Below are 23,245 nucleotides of genomic sequence, written 5' to 3'. Positions count from 1 at the left end.
GATCCATGTTGGGATCTCCTGTCCTAGATCAATCTAACCCTTCCCTCCCACTCAGCCCACCATTTTTCTGTCATCCACCAGCCTATTTAAAATTCTCTTAAATATTCCAAATGTATCTGCCTCAACCACTACCCTTGGCAGCGTGTTCCATGCACTCACCGTTCCGTGTTTAAAAACCTACCTCTAACGTTCCACCCAATACTTTCCTCCAAACATCTTAATATTATGCCCACTCATATTAGCCTTATCCACCCTGGGAAAAAGGCACAAGCTCTCCACTTAATCATATAACCATATAACAATTACAGCACGGAAACAGGTTATCTTTTCCTTTCTAGTCCATGCCGAATGCTTACTCTCACCTAGTCCCACCTTGTCCATATACCTATCCAATTTTACTTTCAATGACAATACTGAACCTGCCTCTACCACTTCTATTGGAAGCTCGTTCTACACAGCTACCACTCTCTGAGTTAAGAAACTCCCCCTCGTGTTACCCTTAAATTTTTGCCCCCTAACTCTCAACTCATGTCCTCTTGTTTGAATCTCCCCTACTCTCAATGGAAAAAGCCAATCCACATCAACACTATCTATCCCCCTCATAATTTTAAATACCTCTATCAAGTCCCCCCCACCCTCAACCTTCTACACTCCAAAGAATAAAGACCTAACTTGTTCAACCTTTCTCTGTAACTTAGGTGTTGAAACCCAGGTAACATTCTAGTAAATCTTCTCTGTACTCTCTCTATTTTGTTGATATCTTTCCTATAATTCGGCAACCAGAACTGTACACAATACTCCAAATTTGGCCTCACCAATGCCTTGTACAATTTTAACATTACATCCCAACTCCTACACTCAATGCTCTGATTTATAAAGGCTTTCTTCACCACCCTCTCCACATGAGATTCCACCTTCAGGGAACTATGAACCATTATTCCTAGATCACTCTGTTCTACTGCATTCTTCAATGCCCTTCAATGCCTCTTATCATCTTGTACGCCCCTATCAAGTCACCTCTCATCCTCCTTCTCCTCAAAGAAAAAAGCCTGAGCTTGCTCATCCTATCCTCACAAGAAGAATGCTACAGTTGATTCAGTGGCATTATGGCAAGACAAATCATCCTTAGTGTCGTTGCCAACTTTCATCCCTTATTGTTAAGCAGAGTGAATCATTTCACTGGATGAAAATCAAAAACTATAGAAAATTGAAATGAAAGCAGAAAATACTGCAAACATGCCACAGATCTGTCATTATCTATAAAAAGAAAAATATTTCAAGTTTCATCCATCTGGGAAAGGAAGGAAACAAGTTAGTTTTAAATTATAGAGCGAATGGAGGAAGGATGGACAGGACAACGAGAATTTCTCTGATGAAGTAGGATTAGGATTACCATAGTGAGAAACTGTTGATGGAGCTGTAAACCGTCTGCTGGAGGAATTTAGCAGATTGGGAGCATCTGTAGAGGAAAGGACTGTTGATGTTTTGCAATGGGACTGAAAGTGGAGAAAGGAGATGGTTAGTGTAAAGAGGAGAGGGGAATGGTGAGGAAAGTCTATTGATGAAGCTGTCAGGTTAATAGATTAATCATGGGAATTAGAGAGGGAGAGAAAACTAATTATAACATTAGTGTGTGTGGAAACATGTTCTGTGCAAATTTCCTGTCAGATTACCACACTATAGTGATGACCAGGCTCCAAGATGTATTGTGCTGACTGTAAAGAACTTCAGTAAAGGCTGCAGTTGTGAAACATGCTACACAAATGCAAAAGATTCTACAATTTTTTTCTCTCTCTTTTTTACTTTGAAAATAAAGTGTGTTAGATGAAAAACCTTATTTATCACAATATCTAAATCCTATTTTATCATTTATTATCATTAGCTTTATTTGTCACAAGTATGTACATCGAAATATTGAAACATGCAATGAACCGTATTGTTTGCATCAATGACCAGCATGAACTGAGGATGTGCTGGGGACAGCCACAACTGTTGCCATGCTTCCAGTGCCAACATAGCATGCTCACAACTTGCTAATCCTAACTCTAACCCATTTTTGGAATGTGGGAGAAAACGGGAATACACAAAGGAAGCTCACAGGGAGAAGGTGCAAACTCCTTACAGGCAGTGGTGGGAATTGAATCCCAGTCACTGAACACTGGCACTGTAAACCTGTGTGCTAACCGCTATGCTACAGTGCATTCATCTTTTATTGCAGTACTGTTTTCTCTGACTGACTTTGTTGATATGAATGCAGTGGACCATAAAGAAGAGGCTGGGAATGCCACCAGAAGATCCTCCTGAAGATCTGTCTTGATTCAAAGTTCAAAGTAAATGTATTATCATAGTACATACATGTCATCATGTACAACCCTGAGATTCATTTTCTTTCGGGCATACTCAATCTATAGAATAATAACCATAACAGAATCGCTGGAAGACCCACCACTGGGGCGTTCAACCAGAGTGCAGAGGGCAACAAACTGTGCAAATGTGAAAAAAGAAAGAAAGAACTATAATAAATAAACAATGAATATCGTTAACATGTGATGAAAAGTCCTCGAAAGTGAGTCCATTGGTTGTGGAAACATTTCAGTAATGGGGCAAGTGAAGTTGAGAGAAGATAAGTTGGATCAAGAGCCTGATGATAGAGGGGTAGTAACTGTTCCTGAACCTGGTGGTGTGAGTCCTGAGGCTCCTGTACCTTCTTGCTGATGGCAGCAGAGAGAAGGGAACATGTCCTGGGTAGTGGGTCTCCCTGATGATGAACGCTACTGTCCTGCAATACCATTTCATGTAGATAAGCTCAATGGTGGGGACGGGCTTACCATAACAAACTGGGCTGTATCCACTTCATTTTGTAGGATTTTCCATTCAAGGGCATTGGTGTTTCCATACCAGGCTGTGATGCAATCTGCATCATAGCCTGATATGGAACAAGACATGTTTAAAGATACAGAGTAATTCACCTGGAATATTTCGCTCTGCACAGGTGCTGCCTCACCCTCTGAGCATTTCTGGGTTTATTCAAGGATCTCGATAGCAAAAGGAGATAATAATCTGTAAAAGGCAGCTCTGCCCTTGAGTAATATGATTTATGTGGATTGAGGGTTATGAGAGAGGGGAAGATAACTGGGAACCAAAGTTATGAAAAGCATGATAATTTTGTTTTGTGTTGAATTGCTGCATCCATCTTAATATTCTGATTTTATCTTTGTCCCATCTGTTACTCATTCAGGGTCACAGTGCCAATACACTGACAATAGACCATGTTTCTCCACTTCATGATGCATGCCTGGGGAACCATGTAGCATGTGCCAAAGCCTTAATAGAAGCTGGTGCCAATGTAAGTAATCTGACGTGATGCATTTAAATTGTTTCATTGTTGTCAGAATCTCTCCCTCAAATGACTTTAATAAGAAGAAAATTTGGACTTCCAACACTCAGAAAGATGTTATTACAAAAAAAAGTACTTACGTAATTGATATATTATTGTCACATGATCCAAGATACAGTGAAAAGCTTTGTGTTGTACACCATCCAGACAGATAATTCCAAACGTAAGTATTTTGAGGTAGCACAAAAGGAAAAGCAATAAAAGAATCTGTCGAGAATGTCCTGACCAGCTGCATCATGGACTAGTATGAGAGTTGCAAGGCATCTGACTGCAAGTCCCTACCAAGAATTGCAAGGACCACTGAGAGGATCATTGGTGTCTCTCTTCCACCCATTGGAGATATTTATCAGGGGAGCTGCATATGCAAGGACCTTAGCATCGTTAATGATCCCACCCAGACGTTTGACCATCTCTTTGACCAACCCTTCCCCCCCCCCACCATCAGGCAGGAGGTACTGTAGCATTAGGACTAGAATTGTTAGGGGTGGGAAACAGCATCTTCCCTCAAGCTACTACTGAACTCCCTGCTATCACCTAGGTCTCATCACATATGAAGTGCCAGGACCATTAAGCTGTCTGCTTTTCAACTCGTGTCGTAAATGCACCTTATAATTTGTTAATTTATTTGTGGTAATATTACTTCATGTGTTATGTGTGTGAGTTATATGTGCAGTGTTGTACACCTTGGTCCAGAGGAACATTGTTTCATTTGGCAATATACATGCATACAGTTGAATAACAACACACTGAGCTTGAACTTGACCTTGTGCTGTTACAGAGAAAGTGCAGTGCATGTAGGTAATTAAGGTGAAACAGCAAAAGGTGAGGGAAAAAACTTCAGTATCACAAATCTCGACAAGATTATCAAAAATTTGGCAAGATTATTGAAGGCTATATTAGGGCAGATGACCGTTGGTGTGGCTGAGATAGGCTTACAGGAATAACTTACAAAAAAATGAGAATAAGTGACAGGGAATCTGAGGGCTGGGACTTCAGTCACTATCAAAATGTGATGGCTATCAAAGGTAATTTGGTTCAGCCATGAACACTGGGCCAGAGCAGGAGAGACAAAGAGGTCCAGAGGATGGAGGAGTTCACGGAGGTATTGTAGATCAAGTGAAAGGATCAGAATGTTAAAATTGAAGCAAAGCAAGAAGGCAATGTGTAGGCAGTATGAATTTTGCAAGACTGTTTACTCATATGGAAGGGTTAAGTGCTATGTGATGGAGAGTTTTTGACTGCCTCCATTCATGCTGGTGAGTTATTACATTTATTAAGCGAGGGTGTCAGAGACAGGGGTTTTTGCACAGAGTGGTAGGTGCGTGGAACATGCAGCCAGGGCTGGGGGTAGAGGCAGATATATAAGGGATGTTTAAGAGACTCTTCAATAGGTACATGGATGAAAGAAAAATGGAGGGCTATGTGGGAGGGAAGGGTTAGATTGGCCTGCAATAGATTGGCACAACATCATGGGATGAAGGGTCTGAACTATGCTGTCTATTTTCTTTGTTTCGGCCCTCTGGACTATTTTGCTTCACAGAGTCTGCTTCAGCATCAGTTCCAAAGCTGCTTCATTGAATAAAACCTTTCTCGTGCATGTCTTTGTCTCTCTCTTCTTTCCCCCACTTGATGTCCTGCCCTTTGATATTAACACAGTCCAGCATGTTGTACATTGTGTACCCTGGCAGGATTCCAGTCAGTATTATAGGACAAGTTGCATGTGGAATGACATTCCTGCACGTCCTGTGCCGATCCTGTGTAAATGAGCCACCTAATTCATACTTGCTGGCTTGAGGTAGCTGGGAAGTAGATGTTCTGTGAGGAATTCGAACAGTTGCTGCAGGAAGTTGCAATGAGTAAGATCAATTTTCTCTGGTGGCGATTTGGATTGTGTATTTACAATGCCAAATGTTGATATGTTTAGTAGGCAGCTTCTTCTGATACAGTGTATGCAAAGTTTAGGCCAGCACCAAATTTTGTGTTGTATAACCTCTATACTGGGTCAGAAGAAGCTGCCTACTAAACACAACAACATTTGTACAGTGCTAAAGAATACAAAACTATCAGAGGTATTATCTTTCAGATGTATGACTAAACTGAGACCTGATCTGTTCTCAAGGATGGAAACAAAAGATACCGTTTCAAATTGTAGCTGAATTATCCCCGCTATTTATCCTTCACTCAATGTTATTGAAGCAGACAATCTGATGATTGTCACAGCTTGCTTCATGTGAATTGGCTTCCACGTTTTCTAAACTGCAGCAGGAACTGTACATTGAGAAACAGTGCCTAATTGGTTGTAACGTCTTTTGGGGCATCCAGAAAAGAATGTGAAATGTGCAACAGAGGAGGAAGTCTTTCTTTCATTCATGATAACCAATAAGGTTGCTATAATTTTTGCTATAATCTATGCAAGCAGGCTTTTTCCATTAGGTTGGGTGAGACTAGAATTAGAGGTCATGGGTTAAGGGTGAAAGTTGAAATGTTTAAGGGACACATAAGGAGGGACTTCTTCACTCAGAAGGTGGTGAGAGTGCAGAGCGATCTTCAAGTAGAAGTGGCTGATGCAAGTTTGATTTCAATATTTATGAGAAATTTGGATAGGTATATGGATGGGAGGGGTATTTGAGTGCAGGAGCGGGGAGGTTCTGCTGCAGTTGTGCAGAGCCTTGGTGAGACCGCACCTAGAATATTGTGTGCAGTTTTGGTCCCTTAGTCTGAGGAAAGACATCCTTGCCATAGAGGGAGTACAGAGAGGGTTCACCAGATTGATTCCTGGGATGGCGGGACTTTCATTGGGGAAGGACTGGATCGACTAGGCTTGTACTCGCTGGGGTTTGGAGGATTGAGGGGGGATCTTATTGAAACGTATAAAATTCTAGGGGGATTGGACGGGCTGGATGCAGGAGGGTTGTTTCTGATGTTGGGGGGGTCCGGAGTGGGGTGTCACGGTTTGAGGGTGGGGGGGGAGGCCTTTTGGGACCGAGATGGGGAAAGGCTTCTTCGCACGGGGAGTGGTGAATCTGTGGAATTCTCTGCCACAGGAAACAGTTCATTGGCTATGTTTAAGAGGAAGTTGGATGTGGTCCTTGTGGCTGGGGGGGATCGGGGGTTGTGGGGGGGGCGGGTGCAGGGTTCTGAGTTGGATGATCAGCCATGATCATACTGAATGGCGGTGCAGGCTCGAAGGGTCGAATGGCCTACTCCTGCACCTATTTTCTATGTTTCTATGTTTCTATGTATGGAAACCTATAGTCTGGGAGCCAATGAGACTAGGCAGAGTAGTAATTCAGCATGGACTAGATGGGCCATAAGGCCTCTTTCTGTGCTGCAGTGCTCTTTGGCTATTTATTCAGACAGAATATTTCCCCAAGGGAATGCATAACTAATATAATTATTGAATTTTAGGTCAATGCCACCACTATCGATGGGGTGACACCACTGTTCAATGCATGTTCCAGTGGAAGTGCAAATTGTGCCGAGCTTGTATTGCAGAATGGTGCTAAGCTACATGGCCAGGACTGTTGGGCTTCAGCCATTCATGAGGCATCAAGTAAAGGTAAGTCATTCCTCAACGGACACCAGCATCTTTCTTTTATAAAGCATACCCAGAAGACCACAAGCTACGCAAATAAGAAATAAAAACAGAAATATTTTGGGAAACAGGCAGCCACTCAGATCACGTCTGTGGAGTAGAAAATAGAATTAATATCTCAAGTTGAGGAACTTCCAACCGCAAAGTGATTTCCATAGGTTGTTCATTCTTAACTGATCAACCATATAAAGAATATTCTTCCCCTTGATCCATTTTCTTGTCGAGTTAGTTCAGGCTTTTCTCTTCACAGTGATGGAGAATGAGTGGTGGCTTGATAGAGGTGCAAATCATAAACACAAAAGATTCTGCAGCTGCTGTAAATCTGGAGTAACATACATACAAAATGCTGGAAGAGCTCAGCAGGTCAGGCAACATCTATGGAGAGGAATAAACAGTCGATGTTTTGGGCTGAATCCTGATGAAGGGTTTATTCCTTTCCACGGTTGCTGCCGGGCCTGCTGAGTTTGTCCCGCATTTTGTATGTGTTACTCTTGATCGAGGCGTCCAAGATTATAGGAGGCATAGATTGAGTGGATAGCCAAATACTTTTTCCCACAAGTCAGAAATGGCTAATGCAAGGGGGGGCATAATTTTAAGGTGACTGGAGGAAAGTATACAGCAGATGTCAGAGGTATGTTTTTACACAGAGCATGATGGGTGCATGAAGCACCCTGCTCAGGGTGGTTGTAGAGGTAGATACATTAGGAACATTTAGTAAATACGTAGATAGGCACATGAATGAAAGGAAAATGGAGGGCTATATAGAAGAGGAGGTTTGGATTGATCTTAGAGTAGGTTATAAGCTTGGCAGAACATCGTAGGTCGAAGGGCCTGTACTATGTGGTGATGTTCTATGTTCCATGTTCTGTGGACGTTCAGCTTGAAGTACTTTTAAGGATGGATTATTCAGTGTATCAGAGGGAACTTGGTAACATGCCAGCCATTTCGTGAAAGGGTGATTCAAGCTGAGAGGCCAGGCCAGTAATCCTGGCAATCTAACCTTTGCTGTGTGCCTGAAAATAATTTAAGTGCACTCACATTATCGCACAGTCACAGATCTGGGGAAGGCCATGAAGTGTTTACACAGAAAGGTTGTTGAATACTATTACGGCAGCACAGGAGCCAAGCTAATAGAAATGCAGCTTCATAGCTCCAGCAACCCAAATTCAAACCTCTTCTCTGGTGCAGCATGCACGAACTTTTACACATTTAAGATTCAATATTTATCATGTGTACATTGAAACAGTCAGTGAAATGTATCGTTTGCATTAACAACTAACACACCGGAGGGTGTGCTGGGGGCAACCTGCAACTGTCACCACACATTCCGGCACCAACATAGCATGTCCAAAATGTTCGGCAGAACATTTTTCCCCATGACTGAATTTGAACCTTGAATATGGTGTCCTTGAAATATCTTTTGAAACGAGGAATAATTTTATAAAAATTAACCAATTGTAATTTAATTTTGTCGAATGGCATAACTTTGCTAAATTTTTGATGTTGTAATTAGGTCGCAGTGAATGCATACAAGTCTTGATCTCTTGGGGAGCTGACATAGATCTAGACATCTCTCACCAAGGAACGCCTCTGTACGTAGCCTGTGTACATCAGCAGTACTTCTGTATCAAAAAACTGCTCCATGCAGGTGAGAGCTATCACAGTTACATTACGTGTAGAATTTACTGAGCAAATTTGTACAGCAGGTAGCAGTAGTGGTGTGTGGGAGTGGTTGGAAAGTTGTGATTCTTTTATTTACTTACAGATACAGCACGGTAGCAGGTCTTACAGGCCCAATGAGCCCATGCCGGCCAGTTACACCCACATGACCAATTAACCTATTAACCCATGTGTCTTTAGAATGTGGGAGGAAAGTGGAACACCCGGAGAAAAGCTACACAGTCACAGGGAGTCTGTTAGAATGGCGAGTATGGGCACCGACTACAATTTAAGCTTGGGAAGTTTGAAGTATAACATCCTGTAAGATGTGGGATTGCAAGGTACCCAACAGTGTCCCTCATGATGACATCTGTGGGAATTGCATCCAACTGGAGCTCCTGACTGACAAGGTCAAGGAACTGGAGCCGGAGCTGGATATAGTCAGGAACGTCAGGGAGGACTAAAAGCCTCATAGATGAAACTTTTACTGAGGTGGTCAGTCCCAGAGTGCAGACATCAGACAGTAGATGGGTGACCACCAGGAGAAGTAAGGGGAGTAAGCAGTCAGTGTAGGGTTCTCCTGTAACCAATTCCCTCAGCAACAAGTATGCCGCTATAGTGGCAGAGGGGGTGTTGGGGAATGATCTACCCGGGCACAGCAGCAGCAGCTAGGCCCTTGGTACCATGGCCAGCTCCGTCATCACGAGAGAGACTGCCAGGTACCTTGCAATCCCACGTCTTACAGGAGCAGCATTCTTCTGTCTTAACTACCATCCTACCTACTCTTGTTATACTTCTAACTTCCCATGCTTAAATTTTAGGAAGGGTAAAATCTAGCAGAGCGATAGTGATAGGAGACTTGATAAAGAGGGGGATGGACTCTATGGCCATGAAAGAGAGGGCAGGATGTTGTGTTGCCTCCCATGTGCTAGGATCCAGGATATCTACGGAGAATTCTCGAAAGGAGCCAGAGATCACAGTGCACAATGGCACCAGTGACATAGGTAGAAAAGGGGGAAGAGGTCCTGCGTAGAGAGAATGCATATTTAGGGAAGAGGCCGAGGAGCAGGACCTCCAAGGTCATAATCTCTCAATTATTCCATGCTAGTCAGGGCAGGGGTAGAATGATATTACAGGTGAATGAATGGCTGAAGAAGTGGTTCAGGAGGTAGGGTTTCAGACTTCTGGATCATTGGAATCTCTTCTGAGGAAGGTATGACCTGTACAAAAAGGACGGGTTAACACCTGAACCCAAAAGGGACCAATATCCTTGTTGGCAGGTTTATTAGAGCAGTTGGGTAGGGCTTAAACTAAGTTGGCAGGAGGATGGGAACCAGAATGATAGAGCTGAGGAAGGGCCAATTGGTACACAAGTCAATTCAGTGTCTCGTGGGACTGTAAGGAAGGACAGGCAGATGACAGGGCAAAATTGCGGTCAGTGGCATGAATTAACATGGGGACAAAATCTTAAAAAAGGCTGATGAACACTGGACTGAAGGTGTTATATTTAAATGCAAGCCGTATTTGGAATAAGGTAGATTATCTTGTAGTACGTTTAGAGATTGGCATGTGAGATATTGTGGGCATCACTGAGTCGTGGCAGAAAGAAGATCATAGCTAGAAGCTCAACATCCATGATACACATGGTATCAAAAGGGCAGGCAGGTAGGCATAGGGAGTGGTGTGGCTCAGATGGTAAAAAAATGAAATCAACTCTTTAGAAACAGGTGACATGGGATCAGAAAATGTCTAATCCTTGAGGGCAGAGTTAAGAAAATGCAAGGGTAAAACGACCCTGATGGCAGTTATATACAGGCCTCTGAACTGTAGTTAGGATGTAGGATATGAGTTACAATGGGAGATGGAAAAAGCATGTAAAAAGGGCAATGTCACGTTAGTCATGGGGGATTTCAGCATGCAGGTAGATTGGGAAAAATCAGTTTGCTGCTGGATTCCGAGGGGGAGTTTGCAGAATACCTATGAGATGGCTTTTTAAAAAAGCTTGTCATTGGGCCCACTCCAGGAAAGGAAATTTTGGATTGGGTGTTGTGCAGTGATCAAGATTTGATCAGGGAGCTTAAGGTAAAACAACTCTGAGGAAGCAGTGATCATTATATAATCAATTTCACCTTGTAGTTTGAGAGCGAGAAGCTAAAATCAGATGTTTCAGCACTACATTGGAGTAAAAGGAACTACAAAGACATAAAAGAGGAGCCGGCCAAAGTTGATTGGAAGGGATCACTGGCAGGAATGACGGTAGAACAGCAATGGCTAGAGTTTCTGGGGGCAATTCAGAAGTGCAGGATAAATACATCCCAAAGATGAAGAAGTATTCTAAAGAGAGGATGAGGCAAGGAAGTCAAAGGTAGCAGAAGAGAAGAGAGTGCATATAATAAAGCAAAAATTAGCAGGATGTTAGAGGATTGAGAAGCTTTTAAGAACAACAGAGGGAAACTAAAAAAGCCATAAGCAGAGAAAAGATGAAATATAAGACCATACGACCATAAAATATAGGAGCAGAATTAGGCCATTTGGCCCATCGGATCTGCTCCACCATTTCATCATGACTGATCACTTTTCCCTCTCAGTCCTAATCTCCTGCCGTCTCCTCATATCCCTTCATGCCCTGACTAATTAAGAATCTATCAACCTCTGACTTAAATATACCCAATGACTTGGCCTCCACAGCCACCTGTGGCAAAAAAATTTCACAGATTCACCACTCTCTGGCTAAAGAGATTCCTCCTCATCTTCATTCCAAAAGGGTGCCCCTCTGTTCTGAGGCTGCGTCCTCTGGTCATACTCTGCCACCTTACAAAACATCCTCTCCACATCCATTCTATCGATGCCTTTTAATGAGGTCACCCCCTCATTCTTCTGACTTCCAATGAGTACAGGCCCAACACCATCAAATGCTCCTCATATGACAAGCCTTTCAATCCCAGAATCATTTTTGGGAACCTCCTTTGAACTCTCTTCAACATTAGCACATGCTTTCTTAGCTAAGGGGCCCAAAACTGCTCTCAGGATTCCAAGTGAGGCCTCACCAGTTCTTTATAAAGCCTCAACATTACATCCTTGCTTTTGTATTGTAATGCACTTGAAATTAATGCTAACATCGCATTTGCCTTCCTCACCACCAACTCAACCTGCAAGTTAAGCTTTAGGAAATCCTGCATCACTCCCTTTCCACCTTGTATTTTTGAATTTTCTCCCTGTTTAGAAAATAATCTAGGCCTTTATTCTTTCTATCAAAGTGTATGACCTTACACTTCCTTACACTATATTCCATCTGCCACTTCTTTACCCATTCCCCCAATCTGTCTAAGTCCTTCTGCAGACCCCCTGTTTCCTCAACACTATCTGCCCCTTTGCATCATCTACAAACTTGGTCACAAAGCCATCAATTCCATCATACAAATCATTGACATATAATATGAAAAGAAGTGGTCCCAATACTGTAGAACACCATTAGTCACCAACAGCCTACAAATATAGGCCCCCTTTATTTCCACTCTTTGCCTCCTGCTCGTCACCCAATCTTCTATCCATGCTATTGGCTTTCCTGTAATGCCACGGACTTTATTCTTGTTAAGCAGCCTCATGTGTGGCATCTTGACAAAGGTCTTCTGAAAATCCAAGTAAACAACATCTGCTGATTCTCCTTTGTTTACCTTACCTGTTATTTCATATAACCATATAACAATTACAGCACGGAAACAGGCCATCTTGGCCCTTCTAGTCCGTGCCAAACGCTTACTCTCACCTGGTCCCACCTACCTGCGCTCAGCCCATAACCCTCCATTCCTTTCCTGTCCATATACCTATCCAATTTTTTTTTTAAATGACAAAATCGAACCTACCTCTACCACTTCTACTGGAAGCTCATTCCACACAGCTACCACTCTCTGAGTAAAGAAGTCCCCCCTCGTGTTACCCCTAAACTTTTGCCCCTTATCTCTCAACTCATGTCCTCTTGTTTGAATCTCCCCTACTCTCAATGGAAAAAGCCTATCCACGTCAACTCTATCTATCCCCCTCATAATTTTAAGTACCTCTATCAAGTTCCCCCTCAACCTTCTACGCTCCAAAGAATAAAGATCTAACTTGTTTAACCTTTCTCTGTAACTTAGGTGCTGAAACCCAGGTAACATTCTAGTAAATCTCCTCTGTACTCTCTCTAATTTGTTGACATCTTTCCTATAATTTGGTGAACAGAACTGTACACAATATTCCAAATTTGGCCTCACCAATGCCTTGTACAATTTTAACATTACATCCCAACTCCTATACTCAATGCTCTGATTTATTAAGGCCAGCATATCAAAAACTTTCTTCACCACCCTAACCACATGAGATTCCACCTTCAGGGAACTATGCACCATTATTCCAAGATCACTTTGTTCTACTGCATTCTTCAATGCCCTAGCATTTACCATGTATGTCCTATTTTGATTATTCCTATCAAAATATAGAACCTCACACTTATGAGCATTAAACTCCATCTGCCATCTTTCAGCCCACTCTTCTAACTGGCCTAAATCTCTCTGCAAGCTTTGAAAATGTACTTCATTATCCACAATGCCACCTACCTTAGTATCATCTGCATACTTACTAATCCAATTTACCACCCCATTATCCATATCATTAATCTATATGACAATCAACATTGGACCCAGTACAGATCCCTGAGGCACACCACTAGTCACCGGCCTCCAACCTGACAAACAGTTATCCACCACTACTCTCTGGCATCTCCCATCCAGCCACTGTTGAATCTATTTTACTACTTCAATATTAATACCTAATGATTGAGCCTTCCTAACTAACCTTCTGTGTGGAACCTTGTCAAAGGCCTTACTGAAGACCATATAGACAACATCCACTGCTTTACCCTCGTCAACTTTCCTAGTACAAATGTCCGGTTAAGATTAGTGCAATACAATTTTTTCCATCAATTATATATTACACCACAAAAAATAAATAAATTAAACCCAAATTTATCTGATCAATGCTTCCGATGTAATCAAGAAATTGGTACTATTTTACATTCTACTTGGTCTTGTTTTAAAATTCAACCTTTTTGGACAAATTTAAGAGTTTTACTGGAACAAATTATTGGAACACAACTTCCACATAACCCAATATTATTTTTACTAGGCGATATTGAAGGGATAAAACCGAAACCCAAATTGAATAAATATCAGAAAGAATTCATAAAAATTGCATTGGCAGTAGCCAAAAAGGCTATTGCAGTTACTTGGAAATCGGATTCATACTTAAGTATAGATCATTGGAAGAACGAAATCTTCAGCTGTATTCCACTTGAAAAAATTACTTATAATTTGAGAGATAAATATGAAACATTTCTGAAAATTTGGCGCCCTTATTTACAAAAGATAGGATTAAATATATAGGTGCTCTGAAGATAAAATTACTGGTTATTTGGGGAAAGAAATAAATATATATACTAAAGCTATTATGAACTCCATGGAGCATGTGGGGATCTTCCGACATCCAGGCATTCTTTCTTTCTTTCTTTTTTTCTTCTTTTTTTTTCTTTCTTTCTGTAGGGATATGTTAGGGGGGAGGGGGGAAGGGTTGATAATTTTTTTTTCTTTCTTTCTGTAATTATTTGAAAACTCAATAAAAAAAATGAAAGAAAAAGATTCGTCAAACGTGACCTTCCACGCACAAATCCATGTTGACTGCTCCTAATCAGACCCTGTCTAACCCAATAATTATATATACCATTTCTAAGAATGCTTTCTATTAGTTTACCCACCACTGACGTCAAACTTACAGGCCAATAATTGCTAGGTTTACTCTTAGAACCTTTTTTAAACAATGGAACCACATGAGCAATATGCCAATCCTCCAGCACCATCCCCGTTTCTAAAGACATTTGAAATATTTCTGTCAAAGCCCCTGCTATTTCTACACTAACTTCCCTCAAGGTCCTAGGGAATATCCTGTCAGCACCCGGAGACATCCACTTTTATGTTCTTTAAAAGCTCTAGTACTTCCTCTTCTTTAATCATCATAGTTTCTATAACTACCCTACTCGTTTCCCTTACCTTACACAATTCAATATCCTTCTCCTTAGTGAATAATGATGAAAAGAAATTGTTCAAAATCTCCCCCATCTCTCCACACATAGCTGTCCACTCTGATTCTCTAAGGGACCAATTTTATCCCTCACTATCCTTTTGCTATTAATTTAACTGTAGAAACCCATTGGATTTATTTTCACCTTACTTGACAAAGCAACCTCATATCTTCTTTTAGCTTTTCTAATTTCTTTCTTAAGATTTTTTTTACTTTCTTTATATTCCTCGAGCACCTCATTTACTTCATGCTGCCTATATTTATTGTAGATCTCTCTATTTTTCCGAACCAAGTTTCCAATATCCCTTGAAAACCGTGGCTCTCTCAAACTTTTAACCTTTCCTTTCAACCTAACAGGAACATAAAGATTCTGTACCCTCAAAATTTCACCTTTAAATGACCTTCATTTCTCTATTACATCCTTCCCATAAAACAAATTGTCCCAATCCACTCCTGCTAAATCCTTTTGCATCTCCTCAAAGTTAGCCTTTCTCCAATCAAAAATCTCAACCCTGGGTCCAGTCCTATCCTTCTCCATAATTATATTGAAACTAATGACATTGTGATCACTGGACCCAAAGTGCTCACCAACTCATACCTCGTCACCTGACGTATCTCATTCCCTAACAGGGGATCCAACACTGCCACTTCTCTTTTTTCCTGAAAAAAAGTCCAACAGATTTGTCAGACAAGCCTTTAGCCTATTTTATCATGTGCCTCCAAGTAGTGGTAGTCCAAAATCTCAGCTTTAATAATGGACTCCAACATCTTCCCAACCACTAAAGTCAGGCTAACTGGCCTGCAATTTCCATTCTACTGCTTCCATACCATTTTAAAGAGTGGAGTGACACTTGCAATGTCCTAGTCCTCCAAAACCATTCCAGAATCTAGTGATTCTTGGAAGATCATTACCAATGCCTCCACACTTTCCTCAGCCACCTTCTTCAGAACCCTGGGGTTTAGTCCATCTGGTCCAAGTAACCTATCTACCTCAGAACTTACAGCTTCCAAGCACCTTCTGGGGCTTGACACTCTCAAATTTCTGGCATATTGCTAGTGTCTTCCACAGTGAAGAATGATGCAAAATACTTATTAAGTTCATCTACCATTTCTTCGTCCTTCATTACTGACTCATGGTGTCATTTTCCAGCATTCCAATATCCACTCTCACCTCTCTTTTACTCTTTATAAATCTGAAAAAAAAAATTTGGTATCCTCTTTTATATTATTGGACATAGTCTAGGAGAATAGATGAAGAAGGGACAGTTTGAATATAATGTAGGGAAGTGCATTGTCTTGCACTTTGGCAGAGGAAGTAAAAGCATAGACTGTTTTCTCAATGGGGAGAAAATTCAAAAAACAGATTTCCAAAGGGACTTCAGAGTCCTTGTGCAGGATTCCCTAAAGGTTAACTTGGAAGTTGAGTTGTTGGCGAAATAAAGTAAATGTAATGTTAGCATTCATTTCAAGAGGACTAGAATATAAGAGCAAGGATGTAATCCTAAGGCTCTATAAGGCATTGTTCAGAGCACACTTGGAGTATTGTGAGCAGTTTTGGACCTTGATCTAAGAAAAGATGTGCTAGCATTGGAGAGGTTCCACAGGATTTCACAAGAATGATCCTGGGAATTAAAGGGTTAATTTATGAGGCGCGTCTGATAGCTCTAGGTCTGTGCTCATGGAGTTTAGAAGGATGAGGAAGGATCACTTTGGAACATTGAATATTAAAAGGCCTAGTTAGCGTAGAAAAGGATGTTTGGGTGGGCTTCGGACCAGAATAGAGTGATGTCCATATGCAGCAGAGATGAGGAGGAATTTCTTTAGCCAGAGGGTGGTTTATCTGTGGAATTCATTTTCACAGACAGCTGTGGAGGCCAAGTCAATGTATATATTTAAAGTGGAGTTTTATAGGTTCGTGATTTGTCGGGGCATCAAAGGTTATGGGGAAAGTGCAGGAGAATAGTGTTGAGAGTAGTAATAAATAGAATGGTGGCGAATACTTGATGGGCTGACTGGCCTAATTCTGTTCCTTTGTCTCTGGTCTTATGGTCTAAAAACACCTGACAGACAGTGGAGGAATTGAACTATGGTTACTGGCGCTAACTGCTATGCTACCGTGTCACCCCAACCTGAAGTGTGTGTGTGTGTGTGTGTGTGTGTGTGTGTGTGTGTGTGTGTGTGTGTGTGTGTGTGTGTGTGTGTGTGTGTGTGTGTGTGTGTGTGTGTGTGTGTGTGTGCTATAATTGCTGAAGATGTTTATTTGCTATCTTAACCTGTATTACATTGATATTAGTTTATCATTGCCTCTTGCACCAAAATGAAAAGCTCTCTGCACGTTCTCTATTTGAAAATCTTGATTTCTTGAAGACTATGTTTCAGGAATTATTCTGCTCTTTAATATTTGTTACAATTGTCCACATTTTTATATCAATTTAGTATTAAACATAAAAAAAGTTTCATGTAGGTAACTTCTAATTAATGCTTATTTTTACCCAACCACATCATCAAAGCCTCATGTTCCTTTAAAAGAAACAGAAAACACTGTGTACTCTCAGCAGGTCATGCAGCATCTATAGAAAGAGAAAGCTTTCACAACTATTTCCAGCATTTTCTGATTATTATTTGCACTTCCAGCATCTGCAGAATTTTGCTTCTCCGCAGATTGATCAAACCACATGGTATATTTGATTGCACCTTCTATCCACTCTCAGGATGGTTATTCCTGAGTTCCCTGTTTGGAACTATTTTGCATTGCTCTGGGCTTTTTATCCCCTTAAATCTGAAAAAAAAGTTTCCGTTTTTAAGGCGATATTCAGTAAAAGATTGATTGGCTACTTAGGCATACCCTGTAATGTGGGAAACCAGTGTTGAGAGCAAGGAAATGTTCAGTGAAAACATGGTGACAGACATCCTTTTATCAACCAAAAGCACTGTACTTGGAGAAATTTTCAAATTAAGTTTGGTATGGGGAATAAACAAGCAGATTTATTAGGTCATTCTATCATCTTAGTGAATGGTGGAGTAAGATTGAAACAGACTCACAGCTCCAAGGAGAATCTGATCCTGACCTCTACTGTTGTCTTTGACGAGTTTGCACGAATGTGACTGTCTGCAATGCTGTAGTTTCCTCTCACATCCCAGAAATGTGCTGGTAGCTGAGTTGGCGAGTATAAATTACCATTAGTGTGGCAAGTGGCAGAAGAATCAAAGGGGATTGATGGGCACATTGAAGAGAGGAGGGTGCATGGCTACGGAGAAACAGAAGGTGGAATAGGATTGATGGCTTTGCTCTACTAGGAGCTGGTACAGTACTGTTGGATCTCTTTCCCTGTCAAGAATAAGAAGTGATCGTATTCTTAGCCATCAAAGGAAACACAGTGCAAAATATGGCTTCCCCAAAGTTTGAAAGATACTTTCTGTGGAAGCTCAAAACCCTTGGAGAGTCTGCCTAGTCGTAACGCAAACTTCTGGCTGACACTTCGCAGGAGTCACCTGTCAGCTGAAGTGTTAAATCAAGGCTTCTTCTACCTGCTCAGCTTTCCAGAGACCTTGTTGAAGAGTGGATGTCTGGGGTCCTGGGGAGAGCCTGTACCTCTGTCAGCCAGACTGAGCAACTGGAGCAGCAGAGCTGCTGCCTCACAGAAGCAGCGAGTCAGGTTCAATCCTGACCTCTGCTGGTGTCTCCGTGGAGTTTGTACACTCTTGCTGTGATCATGCCGGATTCCTCTGGGTACCAAAGGACGCATGGGTCAGCAGATTAATTGGTCATCGTAAACTGTCTCTGGCTTGTAAGTGATTAGTATTTTAATAGTTTTATTATTGCATGAAAAGAAAAGCTTTGTTTTACATGCCATCTGGACAGCTCATCCCAAGCATAAGTACATCGAGTTAAAACAACACAATTACAGAATGTAGTGTTATGGTTACATAGAGACTTGCGTGCAGGCAAAAGGACATTGTTAGTAATTCTTAAAGTCATATATTTTGATTTAAAAATAGAATGATAAAAGAAATTAAAGATTAGCTTTATTCCGAGTGAGGTTGGAGACAACATCGGATGTACGTCAACTCTGGTATGGTTTGCAGACCATTACTTCCTTCAAAACCCAACGTCATGAATGGCAGTGATGCTTCACTCCCAAATGAGCTCAATGCCTTTTATGCTCACTTTAAAATGGAGAATAAAACTATAAAACTACAGCTATGAAGAACCCTGCAGCAGCTGGTGAACGTGTGATCTCTGTCTCGGAGGCCAATTTCAGGCTGTCTTTCAAGAGGATGAACTCTGGCAAGGTGGCAGATCCTAATGGAGTACCTGGCAAGGCTCTGAAAGCCTGTGCTAAGCAACTGGCGGAGGTGTTCAAAGACATTTTCAGTCTCTCATTGCTACAGTTGGAAGTTCCCACCTGCTTCACAAGGGCAACTATTATACCAGTGCCCAAGAACAGCAGGGTGAGCTGCCTTAATGACTATCGTCCTGTTAGCACTCACATCTCTGGTGATGAAATGTTTTGAGAGATTGGTCACGGCTAGATTCTACTCCTGCCTCAGAAAAGACCTGTACCCACAGGAATTTCCCTATCATCACAATAGGTCTACGGTGGATGCAATCTTGCTGGTTCTCCACACAGCCTTGGATCACCTGGACAGTGCAAATACATATGTCATGATGGTGCTATTGACTACAGCTCAGTGTTTAACACCTCTGTTCCGACAGTCCTGATCAAAAAGTTCCATAATCTGGCCCTCTGTACCTCCCTCTGCAACTGGACCCTCGACTTTCTATTTGGAAGGACACAATTGGTGTGGATTGGAAATAACATCCCACCTTGCTGGCAGTCAACACTGGCACTCCTCAGGAATGTGTGCTTAGCCAACTGCTCTACCCTCTCTACACTCGTGACTGTGTGGCAAGACATAGCTCAAATGGCATCTACTAATTTGCTGATGATACAACCATTGTTGGCAGACTCTCAGATGGTAGCAAGGCAGCATACAGGAGCAAGAAACACCAGCTACTTGAGTGCTGCCACAGCAACAACCTTGCACTCAATGTCAGTAAGACCAAAGAACTGATTGTGGATTTTGGAAAGGGCAAGACGAGGGAATACATACCAGTCCTCATAAAGGGATCAGAAGTGGAGAGAATGAACAACTTCAAGTTCCTGGGTGTCAATATCTCTGAGCCAACACCTCAAGGCAGCTATAAAGGCAAGACCATGGCTATATTTTGTTAGGAGTTTGAGGAGATTTGGTATGTCACCAAAAACTCTCGCAAATTTCTACTGATGTACTGTGGAGAGCCTACTGACTGTCTGTGTCACCAACTGGTATGGGAGGGGTGGGGGGCTACTGAACAAGATCGAAGTAAGCTGCAGTGACTTGTAAAATTAGCCTGTTCCATCATGGGCACTAGTTTTCATAGTATCCAGGACATCTTCAAGAAGCGATGCCTCAAAAAACTGGCATCCAGCATTAAGGACCCCCGTCACCCAGCTTATATCCTGTTCTCGTTGCTACCATCAGGAAGCGTGAAGGCAGACACTCAATGATTCAGAAACAGCTTTTTGCCCTCTGCCATCTGATTTCTGAATGGACATGGAACCCAAGAACGGTACCTTACTATTTTTTTATATTTATTTCCTTTTTTTTGCGCTACGTATTTAATTTAGCTATTTTATATATATATAAAATAGCCAAATTAAATATGTACTGCTGCCGCAAAGTTAACAAATTTCTCGACATATGCCAGTGTTATTAATCCTCATTCTGATGTACGTCAGAACATACAGTGAAATACATCATTTGTCAATGACAAATTCAGTTCAATCATGTTCTGAGGTGCAGTCCACAAGTGTCACCATGTTTCCAGCACCATCATAACATGCCCACAACTTACCAACTCTTAATCGTATATCTTTGGAATGTGGAAGCAATCCAGTTCACTCAGAGAAACTCCACGCGGTCACAGGGAGAATGTAAAACCACCTTACAGAATAAATCCTGACTGCTGATTGCTGGCACTGTAATAACTTTATGCTAACTGCTGCTCTATCATGCCATCACCATTATAATAAATATAAAGAATAGATCTATTAAGTGCAGCTTGCTGAGTTACCATCTTAGAATGGTTGAATGTGGAGGGACTTGGTGATGTGGAGAGAATAGGATTAGTGCAGAATTAGTGTAAGTAGGTGCTTGATGGCTGGCATGCATCAGAGGGCTTGTTCCTGCTATGTGACTTAATATATTAATGATCTATTATTTTATCAAATTGCTTTTGGTGGACATTAGTTATCACACAATACATGTTTGGTTGGCGGGGTGGAGATACATCTGCACCAAAGGAGGTGCAAGATGCTCCTTCCCTCCACTAGCCTGCAGGTCACCCAGGCGTAGCACCTGCTTAGCCCCCACTCCACCCCCTCCACCGATCACCGGCTATGTGACCACTGACACCAGGCAGACAACATCTGAAGAGTATTGATAATGGCTGGAGTCACCCATTTGCCAAGAACATTGTCAAGATCATGATCACCAACATCATACGACATGGCATTTAATGACTGAACGAGTACATTTTAGAATGATCAAGAAATACCTAAGAGTTTATATAGTGTTTAGTGATGTTCAGGATGTGCATTCTAAATAAATTAAACTACTTGTATTTTTTCAGAAGTTCATCTGTGTAAATTGACAACAAACTTTTCAAAATGAGCAGCAACAATTCAGTGTTGGCTGTACAGAGCTTTAAGCCAGCCTGTAGTTGGGGAAGATGATTCATATTTTCAGCTTTGTTATAGTCAACCGAAATTTAAATCTGACATTTTGTGTCCCCGTGCCAGGAGCCAATGTGCAGAAAGGCAAACATCTGGAGACACCCTTGCACGCTGCTGCTCGGCAGTCTAACCCAGATATTGTCATGTTGCTGCTTGACTTTGGAGCGGAGGTCCGTGCCAGGAATGCTGAAGGCGAGCGGCCCATCGACGTTGCAGTCACCAGTAGTTCAGTGGACAGGTTGCTGCTGCACTATGAAGGTGAGGTGCTTGAGATGAGGGGCAATGATTCTCATTCAGCGATGTTTGACACTCCATATGGGAATTTCTTGGAACTCGTTTTCCTTCCATTCATTCACAGGATTGGATGTTACTGATAATTCCAGCACGTTTGTTTTTCATTCTTAGCGGGTCCTGAACTGAGGGAACAGTTAAGATCCAACCAAATTGGTAGTTAGATATAGTTCACATTAAATAAAGATGGAGGATTGATTTCCTTGATGGAAAGATGCCCGTGACAAAACCATGGAATTACTGATAGTCACTAAATTTTGTTTTCCTTCTTTGAAGGCAATCAGTCAGTTATTTCATGGTTTTGTCACCGAATGTTGGTGACAACGTTCACCAAGACAGTACCTACCAAATATTGAAAGGCCTAGAGTGAGGAAACGTGCAGAGGATGTTTTCAAAAGTGAGCGAGACTAGGAACAGAGGGCACAGCCATATAATAGAAGGATGCCCCCTTTAGAACAGAGATTTGGAGAAATTTCTTTAGCCAGAGGGTACTGAATCTGTGGAATTCATTGCCACAGACTACTATGAAGACCAAGTTATTGGGTATCTTTAAAATGGAGGATGATAGGTACTTAATTAGTAAGGGCTTCAAAGACAGTCTCCTGGAGAAATGGAAATATGAATAGGCAGTTAGTGCAGAGCACCCTTGTGGCCATTCCCTTCAATAATAAGTATACTGTTTTGGATACTGTTGTGGGGGATGACCTCCCAGGGGAATGCCATAGAGCATTGAGCATAGGTCCATTGTGCAGAAGTAAAAGTGGGAAAAGAGGGGAGTGGTAGTGATCAGAGGGCTTAATCGTCAGGGGAACAGACAGGAAATCCTATGGACGTGAACAGGACACCCAAATGGTTTATGGCCTTCCAGGTGCCAGGGTTGGGGACATCTCGGATTGTGTCCATGACATTTTGGAGAGGGAGGGGGAGCAGCCAGATGTCTTGGTACATATTGGTACCAATGATATAGGAAGGAAAAGCAAAGAGGTCCTGAAAAGAGAATTTAGAGAACTAGGTAGAAAGCTGAGAAGCAGGACCTCCTGGGAAGTAATTTCTGGAGTGCCTCCTCTGCCACACGCCAGTGAGGGTAGAAACAGGATGATTTGGCAAATTAATGCATGGCTGAGAAGCTGGTGCAGGAGACAGGGCATCAGATTCTTGGATCATTGGGATCCCTTCTGGGGGAGGTATGACCTGTACAAAAGTGACAGGTTGCACCTGAACCCTGTGGAAACCAATATTCTCATGGACGGGTTTGTTAGAGCTGTTGGGGAGGCCTTAAACTAATTTGGCAGGAGGTGGGAACTGGAGTGAAGGGACACAGGATAGGACAGTTGGTAAAAAGCAAAGATAGAGTGTAGTAAGACTGTCAGGAAAGGCAGGCCAATGAAAAGACATAATTGCAGCCAACAGGGTGAG

General features: G+C 41.9%; 1 protein-coding gene across 6 annotated transcripts in view; it reads left to right on the top strand.

Annotated features, from left to right (window-relative positions):
• The window catches only part of asb5b (ankyrin repeat and SOCS box containing 5b), an 81,039-nt gene that overhangs the window by 45,328 nt on the left and 12,466 nt on the right, over positions 1 to 23,245 (top strand). For 5 of the 6 annotated variants that reach the window (XR_012099214.1, XM_073048036.1, XM_073048037.1 and 2 more), the window contains exons 3-6: positions 3,239 to 3,346; positions 6,806 to 6,956; positions 8,506 to 8,640; positions 21,605 to 21,796. Coding sequence is in view for 5 of the 6 variants with exons in the window: in XM_073048036.1 (XP_072904137.1) it covers positions 3,239 to 3,346; positions 6,806 to 6,956; positions 8,506 to 8,640; positions 21,605 to 21,796 (586 nt within the window). In the remaining variant the exon portion in view is untranslated. The remainder of the gene's footprint in view (positions 1 to 3,238; positions 3,347 to 6,805; positions 6,957 to 8,505; positions 8,641 to 21,604; positions 21,797 to 23,245) is intronic. The other variant, XM_073048038.1, reaches the window with a different exon arrangement.

Source organism: Hemitrygon akajei, chromosome 6, assembly GCF_048418815.1.
Source record: "Hemitrygon akajei chromosome 6, sHemAka1.3, whole genome shotgun sequence".
Taxonomy (NCBI): Eukaryota; Metazoa; Chordata; class Chondrichthyes; order Myliobatiformes; family Dasyatidae; genus Hemitrygon; species Hemitrygon akajei.
The sequence above is the reverse complement of the archived record's forward strand: the minus strand, read 5'-3'. Positions and strand labels throughout refer to the sequence as shown.